The 16953-nt window shown below is 41.5% G+C and overlaps 2 protein-coding genes, 1 long non-coding RNA gene and 3 other non-coding genes across 9 annotated transcripts; 5 read left to right on the forward strand and 1 right to left on the reverse strand.

Moving 5' to 3' along the window:
- Positions 1-6244: 6244 nt before the first annotated feature.
- On the forward strand, positions 6245-10099 carry LOC148220331 (large ribosomal subunit protein uL22-like). 4 transcript variants are annotated; one of them, XM_088155498.1, is made up of 7 exons: positions 6245-6345; positions 6739-6791; positions 6881-6921; positions 8066-8200; positions 8607-8705; positions 9324-9515; positions 10010-10099. In XM_088155498.1, exons 2-7 carry the CDS (start codon positions 6752-6754, stop codon positions 10055-10057), a joined length of 555 nt encoding a protein of 184 aa, XP_088011624.1. In that variant the 5' UTR covers positions 6245-6345; positions 6739-6751; the 3' UTR covers positions 10058-10099. The 4 variants fall into 4 exon arrangements, with proteins under 4 accessions (XP_088011624.1, XP_088011625.1, XP_088011626.1 ...); XM_088155499.1 differs by lacking the exon at positions 6245-6345 and adding an exon at positions 6350-6437; XM_088155500.1 differs by lacking the exon at positions 6245-6345 and adding an exon at positions 6388-6455.
- Positions 6574-6645, forward strand: LOC148220332 (small nucleolar RNA SNORD58). Its single transcript, XR_015799184.1, has one exon. It is a non-coding gene; the product is annotated as a small nucleolar RNA SNORD58 (small nucleolar RNA).
- LOC148220333 (small nucleolar RNA SNORD58) lies at positions 9041-9110 on the forward strand. Its single transcript, XR_015799183.1, has one exon. It is a non-coding gene; the product is annotated as a small nucleolar RNA SNORD58 (small nucleolar RNA).
- On the reverse strand, positions 9497-13147 carry LOC148220334 (uncharacterized). Its single transcript, XR_015798867.1, has 3 exons — positions 11520-13147; positions 10217-11421; positions 9497-9637 (listed from the first exon to the last, which is right to left on the reverse strand). It is a non-coding gene; the product is annotated as an uncharacterized LOC148220334 (long non-coding RNA).
- Positions 9601-9672, forward strand: LOC148220335 (small nucleolar RNA SNORD58). The gene has a single exon (XR_015799182.1). It is a non-coding gene; the product is annotated as a small nucleolar RNA SNORD58 (small nucleolar RNA).
- On the forward strand, positions 10537-16137 carry LOC148220336 (UPF0729 protein C18orf32-like). Its single transcript, XM_088155502.1, is given in 3 exon segments — positions 10537-10676; positions 12234-12486; positions 13141-16137. Coding segments are annotated over 3 exon segments (336 nt in total). The 5' UTR covers positions 10537-10668; the 3' UTR covers positions 13216-16137.
- Positions 16138-16953: the final 816 nt, after the last annotated feature.

Consider the following 16953-nt stretch of genomic DNA (forward strand, 5'->3'; position numbering starts at 1 on the left):
CAGCTTATATCAAAGAAGTAACTAACCCATTGCTCTTTTATTACTGCGTTTGCATTTTGCTGTGCAGTTACATACGAAAAGGTATTATATCCTACATATATGTTCCCGTACTGGACTTCCTGGCCCCATCTCTGAAGGTAATGCTTGTGCAGACCAGTTAGCTGGAGCCGTTATTGTGCCAGAGGTTTTTTCTCAAGCACGTCTGTCACATGGGTTTTTTCACCAGAGTGCAGCAGCTCTTCAAAAACAATTCCAGCTTACACATGAGCAAGCACAGCAAATTGTGCAAGCCTGTGCTGACTGTCAACAGGCTGCACCCTTGCCTGCCCTCGGAGTTAGTCCCCGGGGATGTCAAGCTCTAGAAATCTGGCAGACTGATGTTACACATATCACTGAGTTTGGCAAGTTAAAATACGTTCATGTTACAATTAATACGTTTTCAACATGTATTTTTGCCTCTGCACATGCAGGTGAATGTGCAAAAGATGTCCAGCATCATTTTTTGTCCACTATTGCAGCCCTTGGAGTACCTGTCTCCATAAAGATTGATAATGGGTCAGCCTATGCATCCAAATGGATAGCTGACTTTTTTCATTTGTGGGGGACTGCGCCATATCACGGGCATTCCACATTCCCCTACAGGTCAAGCAACTGTTGAATGGGCCCATAGCACTCTCAAGTCCATGATGTTAAAACAAAAAAGAGAGAGTGTGAGAATGGGATATACCTCCCATGAAAGACTGTAGAAAGCCCTATATGTTATCAATTTTTTGAATCACATTCAGAACGACCAAACCCCCATCCAACAACATTTTGGTGAATCACAAGCTCACTTAGAAAAAGCTAAGGTACTTGTTAGGAATCTTGAAAGTGAAAAATGGGATGGCCCCTTTCCACTGATAACCTGGGGCTGAGGATATGCTTGTGTTTCCACAGATTCTGGTCCAAGATGGGTACTTGCAAGAGCTGGATACTCCAGCTTCATAATCATCTTGTGGGGAAGATAAAATCTTCTGAAGTCATGTTCCTAACTGATATTAAGAAAGGATTTTAGGCAATTTTGTAGGGATTTTAGGGAAACCCTCTCAGTCAAGGCTTGAGGCTCTGACCATGTCCTAGCCCTGGCTGACTGGGGATTATAGCATCAGACCCAGGTGTTTCTGCCACTAAAAGTGTAATCAAGTGTTTTGGTTTAATTTGAATTTTCTGGTCAATGCACCAAATAATGTCATAGGTTTGATTTGCCGATTTAAATATACTCATTTTTTGTTATGAGACAGAACCAGGAGCAAAAGAGCAAGGCAGGCCTAAAACTTAAAAGGGTATAAAAAATTTTAGTAACTATACAAAGAAAGAGAAAGAAAAGCAAATTCAGAATAAGATCTTCAGACCACTCTTTCCTGTCCTTTCTTAACTTTCATAACAAGACAAACATACAAAAAACTACTTCAGTCAGTTCCCAACTTAAATAGTCCTTTTTTTCAGTTCACTTCGGAGAGAAGTTTCCTCTTGTCAGGCTATAGGGACTTTTCTACAAGGAGGGAAAAAGACCAGTTTTCTCGTGGCTTCACTTTTCCCGATTGGCATCTGCCTGGGAAAAAACTTGTAAATCGTGAAGCTCTTTCTATCTTCACAGCTTCCCTAAAGCTGTGCTTATGGGCCATGTTAAACTCATGGGATATTTACTTTTAAGAATGAGCTGTTCCAAACAAAAATTCTCTTCATCTCTCTTTTTTTCTGTTCATGCTTTATTTCCAGAAATAGAGATCCCCTTTTCTCCTCGGGGCAAAGGATTTTCAACAGAGATGCTTTTGATTAACAATCTATCAAATGGAATATCTCCAACCCCCCATGTTTTTTTCCATGGTTTATAGGAATATTCAGTGCAATACCAGTTTATCCCTACAATCTTACAAAAGGATTTTCAGCCATCTTCACAGCATCTTCTCATTCTCCTTCCATCTCAAGAAACTTAGCTCTTATTTTTCCCTTCTCACTCCGGGGAGGATTGAAAAGTCTGCAAGTCTTATCTGAGCATTGAAAGAATTAAGATTTTACATAGGGAAAGCAAAGCTGCAATGCTGGAGCTGTGCCAAGATCTCGGAAAAGTCAGGCTGCGGAGGAAAGGGGGAGGAGGGGGCACGGCTGGGATCTCAATCAGCCTCTCTGGGCTCAGCAGCAGCAGTCAGTGCCATGGCCACCCCTCCTCCCTGCCAGGACATGCCAACTCCCCAGACAGGGGGGGCCGGCCCTGCCCTGCCCCCCTGTCACGCCTGCAGACCTGCAGTGGGGCCAGGCTGGGGCCCTGTTACCTGCACTGCTACCGGAAGAGAAAGAGAGCCTTTTCCCGGGTTACCGCCTTCAAAATGTGTTTTCACGGAGTGAACTTTCTCCAATTGGTTTCTCAGGCTGTCAATAACTAAACTAACCTTCAATTAGTCCCATCAACTCACAGAGGAAGTTCTCATAGAGAAAACCTCTCTCTCTGAGTCTGCTCTCCTCGGGTGAAACCAGCACATTAAGTCACTTTGACTTGCTGATCTGAGCTTATAAAAGCTGGACCTCCTTTCAAGGTAAACTTGGAAGTCTTTCCTGGGAAAGGTTCACTGAGTCTTCACTGTGAAATGGGGCTCCCCAGACTCTGGATGATGATAAAGTTTTTAGACAATTTTAAGTTGTTACTCAAGGTTCTATCTGTTTAATCACTGTCTCCATTCATGGGAAGGAGATGTGTGTGGTTCCCAGTTATTGAGTGTTTTAATTTATCCTCTTATTCATAGGAAAGATCCTGCTTTTATGAGGAGTGGAGCTTGTTTGGTTCGGATGGTGGGCCAAACATGTTATAAAGTTAAAAGTGTTTTGTTTTATGATTCTTGTTTGTATGAAACAAAAGAGAGGGAGTTGTGGGAAGAGATGGGATGGAGTTGAGCTGCGGGTTGTAGGACACGTTTGCAGAAGCACATGGCAGCAAAGAGAGGCTTGTCTCTGCCGGACCTTGGGGGGGAGGAGGTGTCAAGTGGCAGAGCCCTACAGGAGAGGTGCCTGCTGGAAGATGACAGACAGGTGAACAGCATGTGATCACCCCATAGAAGGACATTTAGAAAGCCTGTTGATGACGTGGCAACATGAGATAGGTCATGTAGTGAGAATTACTATGTAAGGAAATACTGTGCCTTGAAAAAGTGTATAAAAGCAGCTCAATTCTTTGAATAAATGATTCAGATTCCCTGCTGGTCTGAGTCTGTGTCTCAGTCTCTCACACCTGCCCTGCTTGGCCAGGAGCCAGGAGTACCCCTGCCAGCTGTGACCATAACTACACCAAAGGGGAAAGTGCTTGACAGCCCATAGAAGGCTGTTTATTGGGTTTCTGGTTTTTTCTGTTTGTTGTTGCTGTTTTTTGTTTGTCTTGTTATACATATATATACTACTCAAGAACTGCTATTCCTTTTCCCATATATTTGCCTGAAAGCCCCTTAATTTAAAAGTTATAATACTTTGGAGGGAAGGGGGTTCATATTTTCTATTCCAAGGGAGATTCCTGCCTTCCTTGACAGACACCTGTCTTTCAAACCAAGACAGGCTGGAACTGAGTTTTCTTTCTGGTTCCAGAGCTGCCATGAAAACATAATCCTGGACAGTCTAGGAGCTCACTTCTCCCTCTGGACAGGAGGGATGGTGGTTGATTGTCACTTAGGATGACATTGGGCTTGGCAATTCCAGTAGGACTGATAAGGCCACTTGTTTATTTACAACTAAAGCCACAAAAGGACTTAATATGAGACAACAATCCTGTATCTGTATACTCCCTGCTGCCCGCTGGGCTCTTCCAGGGCAGATTAAGGGATGCAGCCCCCTTCCAGCCCTAGGAGCACATCCAGAGGAGAGATATGAAGCAGACATATTGTGGGCTGCTTGGCAGAAAACCTGCAGCAGGCAGGGTGGGAACATCTTTGCTATAGAATAGTCTCTGGCCTTGTGGTTAGGGAGAAGCTTTGAAACCTCTCAAGGAAAGAAAATTGAAAGTGGGTCTCCCATGTCCTGGTAGTGTGCTGTGGCCACCATGCTGTTGGGTTAAGATCGGCACTGTCCCTTTCTACCATCAGGAGATGGTAGAAACCTTTACTGCCCTTGATGCCTTTTTCTCTGGTTCCAGAAATAGAAGCCAGACACAGGGTGATAAAAAGGTGTTACCTTTATACAAGGATCCCTAGGTGCACAATCCATCAGGTGGAAAATGCTGAAGATGCACACCCTGCATGACGTGTGTACAATTTTTATAGATTTTGCAAATTAGCATCTGACAAGAGTCCTCAATTAGAAGGGCACTCAGTGAACTCATGCTCCTCAGCTCTAGCACCTTCTAAATCTTCCCCCCTCAGATGAGAATTAAACTCTGTTTATAAAAAATATGTCTCGAAGAGCTGGTCTCAACCTTGGTTTCTAAGGAGAACCAAGATAGCATAGGGATCCTGGAATTTGTTTTGTCTTTCTGCCTAGGAAAATACTGAAGCTAAGTTACAATAGACTACAGAGTGACAAATATATATGTAAAGAATACAGAGAATATAGAAAAGAAACAAAAGGCAAAAATCAAGACGGCATCACCCTTATGATGAGCCCTTTGCTGAAGGATGCTACAGGCAGAAGCTTCAAAAACACAAAGTAGAGGAACAGTTCAGGTCTGAACAGCGTTGGATCTTTGTGTTCAATGCCTGCTAAAAGACTGAGGTCTTCCTGAGCATGCATAGCACAGCCGATGGAATTGAGATTCCAGTAGGATTAGGAGGTGGCAGCCTCCTACGCAATTTTCAGGAACATGATTTTGGACTTACATGCCTATATTTTCTGCTTAGGATCCAAAAGTTCTTTTCGAGTCAGCTCATACAAGCTAAATATCCAAGGCAGCTGGTGAACTAGGGGAATAATCTGAGTAAATCTCAAGAAGGGGACACACTCAGATGCCTCAGTCCTGATCTCAGCACCAGATATGTGATAGACTGCCTCTGAGAGCAGTTGTTAACCTCCCAACAAAGCTGAAAACATGCATCTCATTTTCTGACACCATCAGCAGAAGCTCCTACCTTTACACTTCCACCACTGCAAGCCCTCAGCAGCTGAGTGTAAACAGTTCCGTGTGTTGGGGAAGCAGAATTAAGTAACAAAAAGTGTGCCATTTGTTTTGGACTTGATTGATAAACACAATGATCAGGTAATAATTCTCACCATGTATCAACTATTTATGTTTCACAGCTCTCTTCCAGCTTTCTCTGAATGTTTTGTTGTTTCTGTCATCTGCTGCTAACAAGAAGCTGCATGTGAAGGTGCTTCAAATGAAAAGGACTGTTTCCTCCACTAGCAGTACATGTAATTTGTAGAAAGCTTTCCCTTGAAAGCAGAGAGCTGCAGTCACAATTAGAGCTCTACAGTTTCCAGCCATGTAAATATTTGTCATAGTTCAAATATTTTCTTCTTCCCATCTGGATGAAATCCTAGCTTCAGAGCTATGGGAGATTTTAGCCCTAAACAAAAGATTCAAAAATAGCCTCCTGCTCAGAGCATTTATACAGACAGTAAGGTGTATTTCTAAACACAGAGTTAAACCCAGAGTCTCGTGCCAGGGAGGTGCCTGGACACCAGACTAGTGGCTCCTCGGGAAGTCATTTCTCTTTTTCTTCCCACTATGTCAAACTTTTTGTTATGAGCCTTTTGCTGGAGCTGGGTTCCACTTTCAGGAAACGTTCTGGTTTTACCGAACCACTGCTTTGTCAGATTTCCCAAGCATTTCTAGTTGCAAACGCTGCCTAAAATGGGGGGGAAAACCCCAAAACTTTTTACTTTAACAAGTAATTTAAATTTTTTATAATGGTGCAATAAATACCAGTTTTGATTTATAAACATGAATCTCTTCGGTCTCGTCTCCTGGATACCTGTTAAACTATGTGCTTCTCTATTCTCATCCTGAGCTGCCATCTAGCTGCAGCCCTTGGCCTTGCTCCTGTGTCTGGTTTCGGCTGATTTCTGGTCTGCAAACAATGACCTTGAGCTGAGAGTGAACAGACCGTGTAAACCGCGCGCAGACTGGAGAACACTGGCTGATGCGCACGCACGGTTTACTTCCCCACCCTGGGCTCGCACGTGGGCATATGCCGTCCTGACCGGCCCCTAACCCCTCCCGTCGCCACGCCTTTACTGACAGTCCCTCCAACTCCCTTCTCTCTACGCGGCACAGCGCGGCACCTCCGCGACGCTCCCAGGCCGAAATTTCGCCGGGACTCTCGCGAGAGCGGGCGGCGTTAGATGCTCCTGACACCTCCTACATTTCCTCTTCCTTGTCGCTGTCTGGAGGTGAGGACTTACGGCTGTCAGTGAGCCGTCTCAATCCGCCCCCATCCTGCTCAGGGCGCCCTGAAGAGGCGATGAGAGGGCGAGGGCTTGAGGTCTCGGTCTGCTTCAATGTATTTACCCCTTGGTATTTGCAGGGCTGGCGCGGGGGAGGACGGGTAGGGGTTGGAGATGGCGAGCTTGGGGGTAGCTGGCTAGTGTGAGGTGGAAGCAGGCCCTAGGGAGAGGCTATAGCAATGATGATGACTTTCTCAGGACACCTTTGGCTTTAATTGTGAAACGACAGTGTAATTTCTGAGCAGCTCATGTAGTTATCCGCAGTAAGGTGAACAATTCAGGTTCTGCTTATCAGTGTTAGAAGCTTTAATATGGGGTTTTTAATTGCTTTTTTTGCAGCTGAGATGCAAAAATGGTGCGCTACTCTCTGGATCCAGACAATCCCACAAAATGTGAGTTGTTTTCATGAATGTTCGAGTAGAACTTGACCAAAATCATTAAGATTTTAATTCTGAAAGTTCATCTTTTTTTTCTCCTGCAGCATGCAAGTCACGGGGATCCAACTTGCGAGTTCATTTCAAGGTAGGCAGTGTGTGCATAGTAAAAAATGCAATTTCATTTGGTTTTGGTTTGGTTTTGTTGTTTTTTGTTGGGCATTTTTTAAAGGAAGTGTCTCTCATTCTATGTCATTACATGGTTACTTAAGGGTGGTAGTGTAGGTTATGGCCTATGTTTGCTTTAGCTGCTTGTAATGGTTTTCATCCACAGGATCAAAAATAAGATAACACGTCCTAAAGAGTTTTCTCTCTAATACAGATAATAAAATACACTAGGAAAACAGTTACAGTGAATTTACCAGGAGGAATGGGGCTAGAGTGGGATGTGACATTTCTTTACTTTGTCTTACTCTGCCTTTCTGGTTGTTTGGAAGGAACATTGGATTCACCTGCTTATGCTGCTGCTCAACAAGTATGGCAGGGGAGGCATGTGGTGTTTGGCATGAGGGCATAGGTCCCTCTGGAAAAGGTTCAGGTGTGGCTGTAAATCCAGGACACGTTTGAGTTAACTGAAATCTCTTTTCACATGAATTATGTACCACTGTGGAGCAGAAAAGCATCTGCTCAGCTTTGGTTTCATGGTTATCTTGATTTGCTTTTTTTACTATGATCAGGTAGTATTATAGTTACTTTCTGACTTTTGTATTTAATGTCTTAAGCACTGATACTTTAGCTTTAATTTTTCTTTCTTTTCTCCCCTTTATAATTCACTTACAGAGATAGTTAGATTGATATTTAGATTGTTTCTATCTTGTGTTCTCATCATTTCCTCTGAGGTGCCATATTTGACATTTTAGTAGGAATTTATCCTTCAGGCTCCTGCTTCTTTGGATTAGTGGCCGAGGAGGAACTATGAGAATTATAACTACTCAAATTTTAATTTTATTGGTTGGAAAGATCTAGGCATTAGGTAAAAAACAATAAAGATGTGTTAGAGCTGCAAATTCAGTAATGGCAGTCACATCAAGGGTTAGAAAAGTAAGTAGCAAAAAAAAAATGTTCTTAATTATTCTTCATTCTTAAATTAGGTGTGGAGCTTTTTTATGTGAGTGCTTCCTTTAAATTGAGTTTGTAGCCAAAAGAATAAGATCCAGGACAGAGGAGTGGTTTTGCTCACATTGTAACTTGTCCAGATGTGTTAACAAGTTCACTGTGCTCTGTATTGCTAGAACACTCGAGAGACTGCCCAGGCCATCAAGGGCATGCACATCCGCAAGGCCACCAAGTACTTAAAGGACGTCACCTTGAAGAAGCAATGCGTTCCCTTCCAGCGCTACAACGGGGGAGTCGGTAGATGCGCCCAGGTGAGGTTCAAGATGAAAATGTGGAAAGGATGCTGTGTCTGGTTAAGAGGAAAAGATGATTTTTAGATGGTATAGAGAATAGTCTGTCATTGTTGATTATAACTGTATTATAATACAGAATCATAGAATGTTTTGGGTTGGAAGGGACCTTAAAGATCATCTAGTTTCACCCCCTGCCATGGGCAGGGACACCTTCCACTAGACCGGGTTGCTCAAGAGGGAGAAAAGAGTTACTCTTAATTCCAGTACAGCATTGCATCTACTTGCAGTGTCAAGTAATTGATCAAATTTAATTGTTTTGTTATGCAGTCTTAATAGAAGGGGATGTAATGGCAAGTTAATGGTGCCTGAAGGGCAAATTGTATTGTACTGGGTCAAAAACTGAATTATCATTGTCTTGTTCTAGGCCAAGCAGTGGGGCTGGACACAGGGACGCTGGCCCAAGAAGAGTGCAGAGTTCTTGCTGCACATGCTCAAAAATGCAGAGAGCAATGCTGAGCTCAAGGTAGGTTGTGTCAGCATTACTGAATGCAAAGTGTTCATGTCATGCTGCATGTCAGCATTCCTGAACTGGGTGTCTCTGACATGGAAAGCCAGGTAATGCCTGCATTGTCAATGAAACTGAATTGTATCAAGGTGTTGGTATACTATTTGAATTATGCTGTGTTTTTCAAGTTTAAATGGGAGTAATAATTTTTCACAGGGAGATAGTTTGCACATGGTTATCAACTGTTTAAGTGGTGTTTAGGTCTCCTAAAAACTACAAAACAAAGCAAAATGTGAACTCTTGGTCAGTTTGTATCATTGTAATATACTTAATGCTTAATTTAGTAATTTTGATGGCAGTGGTGACTGTCTTGGGACACCTTTGGAGTAACCGTGAAATAATAATTGTCTCCTTCTGAGCCATTGGCATAGTTTTAAACTGACTATGATGTGTAAAGTGTGGTCTCTGTTCTTCTGACTTTGGAGCTTGCTCAGTTCTGTGACACTGCCAAGTTCAGCTGTTTTATTTGCCAGCAGCGGTATGTGTCTGGAGGGGGGTGATTATTCACAGTTTTGCTGTGGAGACTTTATTTGAAGATAAAAAACAAGTCACAAGTTTTATTCCTCTCCCTGCTAGGGTCTTGATGTGGATTCTCTGGTCATTGAGCACATCCAGGTCAACAAAGCTCCCAAAATGCGCCGACGCACCTACAGAGCACATGGTAGGATCAACCCCTACATGAGCTCCCCCTGCCACATTGAGATGATACTCACTGAGAAGGAGCAGATCGTTCCCAAGCCAGAGGAGGAAGTTGCTCAAAAGAAAAAGGTAGAGCGTCATACCCTTAAGTCCTCTTTAATGTCAACAGCAGGAGAGCCGAGTGTTCATACTTGGCATTTTTCAGGCAGAAGGGTTGCTGTGATGACTATCTTAGGACACCTTTGGAATACCTATGAAAAAACCCGATAAGTTATTTCTGAGCAACCTCAATACTTACTCTGAACACAACATTGATAACTTCAGAAAATTATTTTCAGGAGTTTATATCATACAGGGAGTTTGTTCTTACCTTCCTCAGTCCATTTGTGTGAAACTGGGATGTGTTGCAATAAAATTTAAGTTGCGACCCTGTAAGCAGTGTAGTACTTGTAGGGACACTTATGTACGTACAAGTACGATCAGTGGATCATTTTGTAAACAGGTAAACAAATTTCTAACAGTTCTCAGTATCTTCAAAAGATAACTGTAAATTTATTTGTAGCATGTTTTGGGAAGGTGTTTCCTCATTTTGTCATTTTCTCATTTCTGTGTTTGTTTTATAGATATCCCAGAAGAAGCTAAAGAAGCAAAAGCTAATGGCTCGAGATTAAATCTGCTCTGACAGATGTACATAAATAAAATGAGAAAGTTTAGATTTCCCTTGTGTGTTTCTCTACTTTGGCTTCAGCAGTTTTGCTGTGGGACAGCCACAGGCAGTGAGCACGGTAGTCGGGATGCTTGTTTCAACGCTGGGGATGCTGTTCACTTACCGCTATTATTCATATATAAAGCGAGATAATTTGGAACACGCGCAGGCATTCACTTTCCTTGCCCCACTGTCCTGGACCGTTCGGGGCGCCTGATGGTGGCTGCGGCCCGAGCGCGGTGGCTGGCGGCCACCGCCGGGCGCTAATGCGGCTCCTGGGAGCGGGGTGTCGGCCACATGACGCGAACGCCGCCTTCTCCTATTGGCCACGAGTGAGCCGGAAGCGAGGCGATTACTTTCGGTGTGGTGGAGGAAGTTGCGGCTGTTGGTAGACGCGCTGGATCGGTGCCGACGGAGGTGTGTGTGGGGCGGCCTCCGACGGGACTGGGACTGCTCCCTCCGGGTCCTTTGGTGGTCTGCCGCTTCTCTAGCCCGGCTGGGGGCTGCCCTTCTCTCCGGCCGGAACGGCTTCGTCAACCGGGAGCGGACGGAGTGAACCCCGAAATGTAATAGCCCATGCTAAGGTGTGGAGCTCTTAGGTTTCAACGCGTGTTTGAGTGGAACTTCACCGATTCGGAAAAATCTTTGTGCTCCCGCCTTTATTTCAGCGGGAGGGGGAAACGCCGCCACTGTTTTGTTTGTCTTTGTTTGTTTTGGTATTTTGTTTTTTTTTTTTTCTTGCTAACCAAGGAACAGCATCATCAAATCACAGAAGAAACTTGTGAACGGTATTTCACTCTATTAGAACGGGTGTTATACTTCCAGTGGCTTGCTTTTACATCTGGCAGAGGTACGACTTATTTTTTTGTTTGAAATCTTCACACAAACTGGCTGCAGAGACAGGTACAGTTGGCTCAAAAGGCCAGCCTGGGGTGTTTCCTCCAGCCACGTTCTTTAGCTGGTGGACGAATCCAAAAGATATTGCTGTAAATTTTGTATCTAGGAAGTTCTGGCAGAGAGAGTATCTGAATTATCTTTTTGAATGGTTTTAAAGTATTAACTCATTTGTGTTCTCTTGACTGAAGATTTCTCTCTGACTTCAGAAAGTAGATCCTGTAAAACTAGATTTGAAGCAGCCAAAGCTACACTTAGAAGTAGTCAACTGAAAATTGATATTTTGTTCTCCCACAGGGCTAAAAATCTTTAGGATAGCTCAAAAAAAAAAAAAAAGTGAAACTGATCCCAGATGAAGTGTACACATCTGCCTCTTCATTCTCCATCTTGGAAAGCTTTTGTTTTGCTTCTTAATGTAAGAATTCAGATAGCAGCCTATAAAAGAGGAATATAAAGGGCAAAGTTGCTGCTGTGCAGCAGAGTGTATATATTGCTCATCAGCACTGAGAGGGACAGATCTAATCCTACTTAACTGCTTCCTCTCCCAGTTGTACTTTTCTGCCCCTGTGCTTTGGTTTTCCCCTTTTTTTCATTGCAGACTTCAGGCTCCTGTTTTTGAAGAGTTCCTCCTGCTTTGGGGAGAGAGGGAAGGATTAATTTTCTAATAGTTTGGCCAGTTGTATAGGATTGGTGTGGGATCAAGTGATTCCTCTTGCACAGGAAGAAGTAACCCATATTTTGCTTCTCTCAAATCCTGACTGGGATTCTCTTCCCCCTTCCCACTGACCTGCCCTTCAGTGGTAGCCAGCCATTGGGTAGATTGGAGTCCTGCTGTTTAACTTCACCTTAAATAAAAAGGGAATATGAAAAGCAAACCTTTTGGACCCACTGTTATAACATAGTAAGAACTGGGCTAATATCTGTGGCTTGCTGCTTAAACTGTTTTTGTGTGGTTTAAGCAAAAACTTTTATTTTCTGAATTTGTTTTTCAAAGTTGCAGCTGTAGGACTGATGAGTTAATAGCAAGCTCCTTTTTGTTAAAATATCAAGAATGTTTCCCTTGTTGAGAACGTTATAAAATTGAAACATGCAGCATTTCTGAAACATTAACAGCTAGTCTATAATTTAAGAATCTTTTATGTTTGAATATCAAGTAAAATCTTTCTTCATTATTTAAATACACTTTTTTTAGCTCATGGACATACAAACAGTCATCCTAAGTTGTTTTTGGTTTTTTTCCTCACCAGCTTTGTCACAGAACAAGAGGAAGCTATGGTGTGCATTCCTTGCATTGTCATTCCAGTCCTCCTCTGGGTCTACAAGAAATTCCTGGAACCATATATCTATCCCATTATCACACCTTTCATTAACCATGTGTGGCCCAAGAAAGCTGTGCAAGAAACAATAGCCACAAAACAAGGTTGAGGAGGCAGCGGTGGAAATCCACAGGCACCTTCAGCCACGAAAAGAGATCAGGAGAATGAATCTGGAATTTATAAAGTAAGATTAATGCATTTAGCTAACCAGGGAAACTGCAGATAAAGTACCCAGCCATAGTTAAGCAGGAGCACTGCAAAAGAGTAAATCGTTGCATGTTTTTAGACATTTTTGTAGCTATTTTCTTATGAAAGGGAGTTGCTGGTAATGAGCCAGCTAGAAATAGTTGCTTCAAGACAGCTTCTGGTAGGTCTTGGAAGGATAGGAATTGCACTTGTTTTCTGAAACAGCTTCGTTAATTTTTTTTTAATGACTGGCTATTCTTTCAGAGAATAAAAAAGAGAAGAAAAAAGTCAAATAATTGGTACATCACACCAGATACATGAAGCAGAATTTTAAAAACCCAAAACCCACTCTTTAGCCACCTCTACCTCTTGTAATGGGGAAAATGTTTAGTGCATCTAAATTATGTGTTTATTATTTATCTCTTCTATCAAAATGCGAAGATTTATATATCTTGTCTCTACCCTCGTTCCCCTCCTGAAGTAATAATTATTTGTAAATCTAAAGAGACACCACCACTTTGGTTTTTGCTACAGATTTCTTCATAGATCACTGGCCCTGCTTTTAAAAGTCATTTTCATCACCAGCTGTTACTATTCTGGGTATTAAGTCCTTTTTTGACATCCCATTTATCATGCTGTCTTTTATTTTCAGTTTGAAAGCAATGGTGTTGCCATTGGAATTGCTGCAAAGAGGTCCACAGAAGTTTGTGACAAGAAAATGGATTAAAGGAATTCAATCTTAAGGATTTTATTCCCTTGTGTCCAATATGAACTGGTGGTATTTCCCCTCTCATGTTGAGACATTTTTTCTTTGTATGTTTTAGCTGAATAAAACCCCTTATCACTTACAGGAGAGAGTTTCTTTTGCCACAAAAATGGCAGTTAGCACATTTATTATTTTAAAATGTTTGAAAACTGAAGTTCTATTTTCTTCACTGGAATTACTTTTCATCTATCTGTTTGGTGTGATTAGAGTTTATGTTTAATAACTTATGATTCAATCTAGCTTTGAATGGTAAATGTATCTTAGCATTAGCTGCTAGTGTAATCCTTCAGGGTTTCACCTTAAAAGCTATGGCTGTTCTTGACCTTGCTTAAGAACTATGGATTGCATTGTGGTGACAGACGTGTCATGTTTAAATTATAAAGAGTTTCGATTTTTCATGTCAAATCTGGGGATGAGCTAAAGGAGTTATGCTATATGTAAAATTTACTTAACTTACTAAAAGCAGAAAGTCTTGATATGATAATTCCATTAATCATTTTCCTGGAAATATTGTGCCTTTTTTTCCTGAAGAGGAGCAGCAGAGGCATGATGCAAGAGAATTGTTGCTTTATATTGTGTCACAGTGGTTTAGAATGCTGCAGTCCTGTCTTCCAAAGAAAACCCCACCTTCCAACTAAAATCTCTAATATGCTTGAGGAATTTGAATTATAATAAACCACAATTTTATTTAAAAATAAGTTGCTTCATACAATTGTTCTTAGGCTTCTGAGCTATAAATATATAAAGTGGTAACAAAGTTTTTGAAAACCTGGAGACAGGCCCCAGGCAGGAGACCATAAAACTACTGACTTCATAATAAAGACCAGCTTTGCCTCCTCCTGGGAAGATGCATTCTGCTACTGACCTGCATCCCAATTGTAAAGCATTTTAGATGTCCCTGTGCTTAGTATGGAATAAAAATTAATTCCTGCTTTGTCCTCTATGCCAAAACAGAGTGCTCTTTAAGATTCAAACCCAAAACCATTTCAGCAGTTTTGGATTGTTATTTAAGATTTATTTTCCCTAAAATCCTACCTAAGGTATGCCTAAAATGGCTATGCTATTTTCCCGTTGTTTTTGACCTCTGTATCATTGGATATTTTGCCCACATTTTTGCAACAAATTGTACCCTTATCAATGAGAACTTCACCTGGTAAAAGGTGGGTGTAATCTTTGCTGGGGTGGATTGGGTTTTCTAAACCAATCAACCCCCATCTCACCCTGAACAATAAGTTCCTCTGCTACCACTACTGTCTCAGTTCATGCTCTAATTCTGAAAGCTGGGAACTTTCTAAGGGTCTGGAATCACCTTGCAATGAGAAAGGAGTAAACTGCCTGAGAAAGTCACTCCCATGCATTTCAAATGGCTGTAGAAATGGAGATTGATGGCAAGCATGCAGCTGAACAGAAATATGTGTTCTGACATTGTGAGGATATCTGAGGATATCCTTCTGTTTTGCTCCCTGTCCCAGAGCAGGTAACCTCACCCACTGTTTTAAAATGTCGGGCATCTCATAAACAGGCCAAAATTTTAGAGTATATCCACCCCTAACAGATGTGAGCACAACAAAAAGTAGAGCAAGAGCTGTACCAGGGCTCCTTCAATTTGTAAATTTATGCAGTCAATTTATAAAGTGTACATAATTAATTATTCTTGAGTTATTTAGGATATTATTATACAAAGAAGTACAACAGACTAGCATGGAAAATATAGTGTATAGTAAATTAGACTGTAGGTTGAACGAGGCTTCTAGTGGTGTGCCACCCAGGACCATATAATAACATCAGGCCTCCTGAAAAGACTGCAAAAAGCAAACCAGGCAGATAATGTGAGTAAAATTATACCATTTTGTGCTTTCTGGAATGGGATTTCAGTATTTTTATTAGCTGCAGTTAAATTCTAACTTGAGTATTCTTCATCACACAACTTTCCTGAATAAGATACTTCACTGGAAGTTCTGGCAGATTGGTCTCTGTTCCTGTTCTTTTCCAAAAATAGGTCAATAATCCTATTGTGTTGTGAAGAGTAAAACAATCAGGTGAAAGCAAAGGAACTGCCTGAGCCTGATCATCTGCTGGGATGCAAAGAAGTATACAAAGCCTTGTTTAAGAAAAAATAAGTAGACAGAAATTAAGGAAATAATTACATGAGAGAATAATATATATCAAGTAAATTGAATTTAACTGAGAAAATTACCATATTTTTGTTACTAAAACCAAGACTTACAAAAGGGCTTAGGCACATAATGATCTATCAGCTTCATTTACACCAAAGACTTTTAGAAAATTGCAGAGTAGGCATCTTTAGGGCCCAAAGTACTTCTGCAAATCTAGTCCTAAGATCTTCACCATTAAAGCTGTCTGGTTTTCTTTAAATACTATTGAGGAAGGATAAAAAAATCAATACTTGAAAATAGTTGAAAAATAATTAAAATCAACTAATTTTGAATTTTTTTTTAACGGCCAGGTCTAAATGTCATGGTACCTTCCATGTGTTGGTTTGCAAAGGTACCTGGATGTGGAGGGAGCAGAAAACACAGAAGAAAGTTTCCCTGCATCCTCAGAACAAGCTCCTTGAAAAATCATAGCTTAGAGATAAGAAATGGCTTGTGAAATGACGAATACAGAAGGAATTTAGCTTCCCCCCTTGGAAGACCCTCTTATATATCTTCAATATTAATGGTTCATTTTCTTTTAGTATTCATAGGCCACCTTTGAATGTAAAATCCCTCAGGGATTGGTTAGAAAGTAGAATTCCCTTGGTAATTGGTGCAAATTGTAAAACCCTCAAAAGAGATAAAAACCCCTGTAAAACAATAGCCGTTGGTATATGCTAGATAGGATGCCTTCATAGAATAAACTATGGATTTGTGCCTTTCTGCATATGCTGGTTTCTTTTCCCCGCTGGTCTGAGAGCTCACCGCGAGCCAAATTCTATCTGGGCAAGGCTCGGGAATTTGCTCCGTCACTGAGGGCTGCAGAAGCAGTCTCAGGGATCCCAAAGTGACCCCAAAACCCCACCAGTGACAAGTGACACCCGAACACACGTGGACTCTGCCCAGGTTCTGCAAAACGGCATCAAAAAATTGATTGCATCCGTTTTTGGGAGTCACAAAAAATTCGGCGAGTGAGACTTTGTTTTAAAGGTCTTAACTTGCTGAATTCACTTCAACAACCCTGAGACCCCTCCCCGTTCAGGACTGAAGTTGACCAGCACCTGACAAGCAGCTTCAACGACCCGTCAGAGATAAGCTTTGTGAGTATAATCAGCTTTTCTTCCACTAGGGTCTTGTTTTGGGTTTTGGTTTTTTTTTTCTTTTGTTTTCTCTTTTTCTGCTCGTTAGGCTTGGGGTCGCTATGGGAAATCCCTTTTGTAAAATTATTCTTTCCCATAGCGAAAGAGATCTTTATAATATAATAAACTTTATCCGCTGACAATTTCTCTTTCTCAAAACGCTCTTGTTCTAAAACTGTCCTGAAAAGATTTATAAAATGGATTTCCACTCACTTTTCCAACTTTAATAACCAAACTATCCTTTTGGATTCTTTCTGGGACACTGTTGGCACGAAAATCTATGAATGCCAAGCAAATGCTGATTTTTCTGTGATCTCTTTTATTCCTCTTTTTGAACATATCATAAGAGCAAGACGAGAACTCCAAAAGAATACTGTCCCTACCCTCTCCCCACTTTCTTCCCC

The sequence above is a fragment of the Sturnus vulgaris genome, chromosome W (genome assembly GCF_052056855.1).
Source record: "Sturnus vulgaris isolate bStuVul1 chromosome W, bStuVul1.hap1, whole genome shotgun sequence".
Lineage (NCBI taxonomy): Eukaryota > Metazoa > Chordata > Aves > Passeriformes > Sturnidae > Sturnus > Sturnus vulgaris.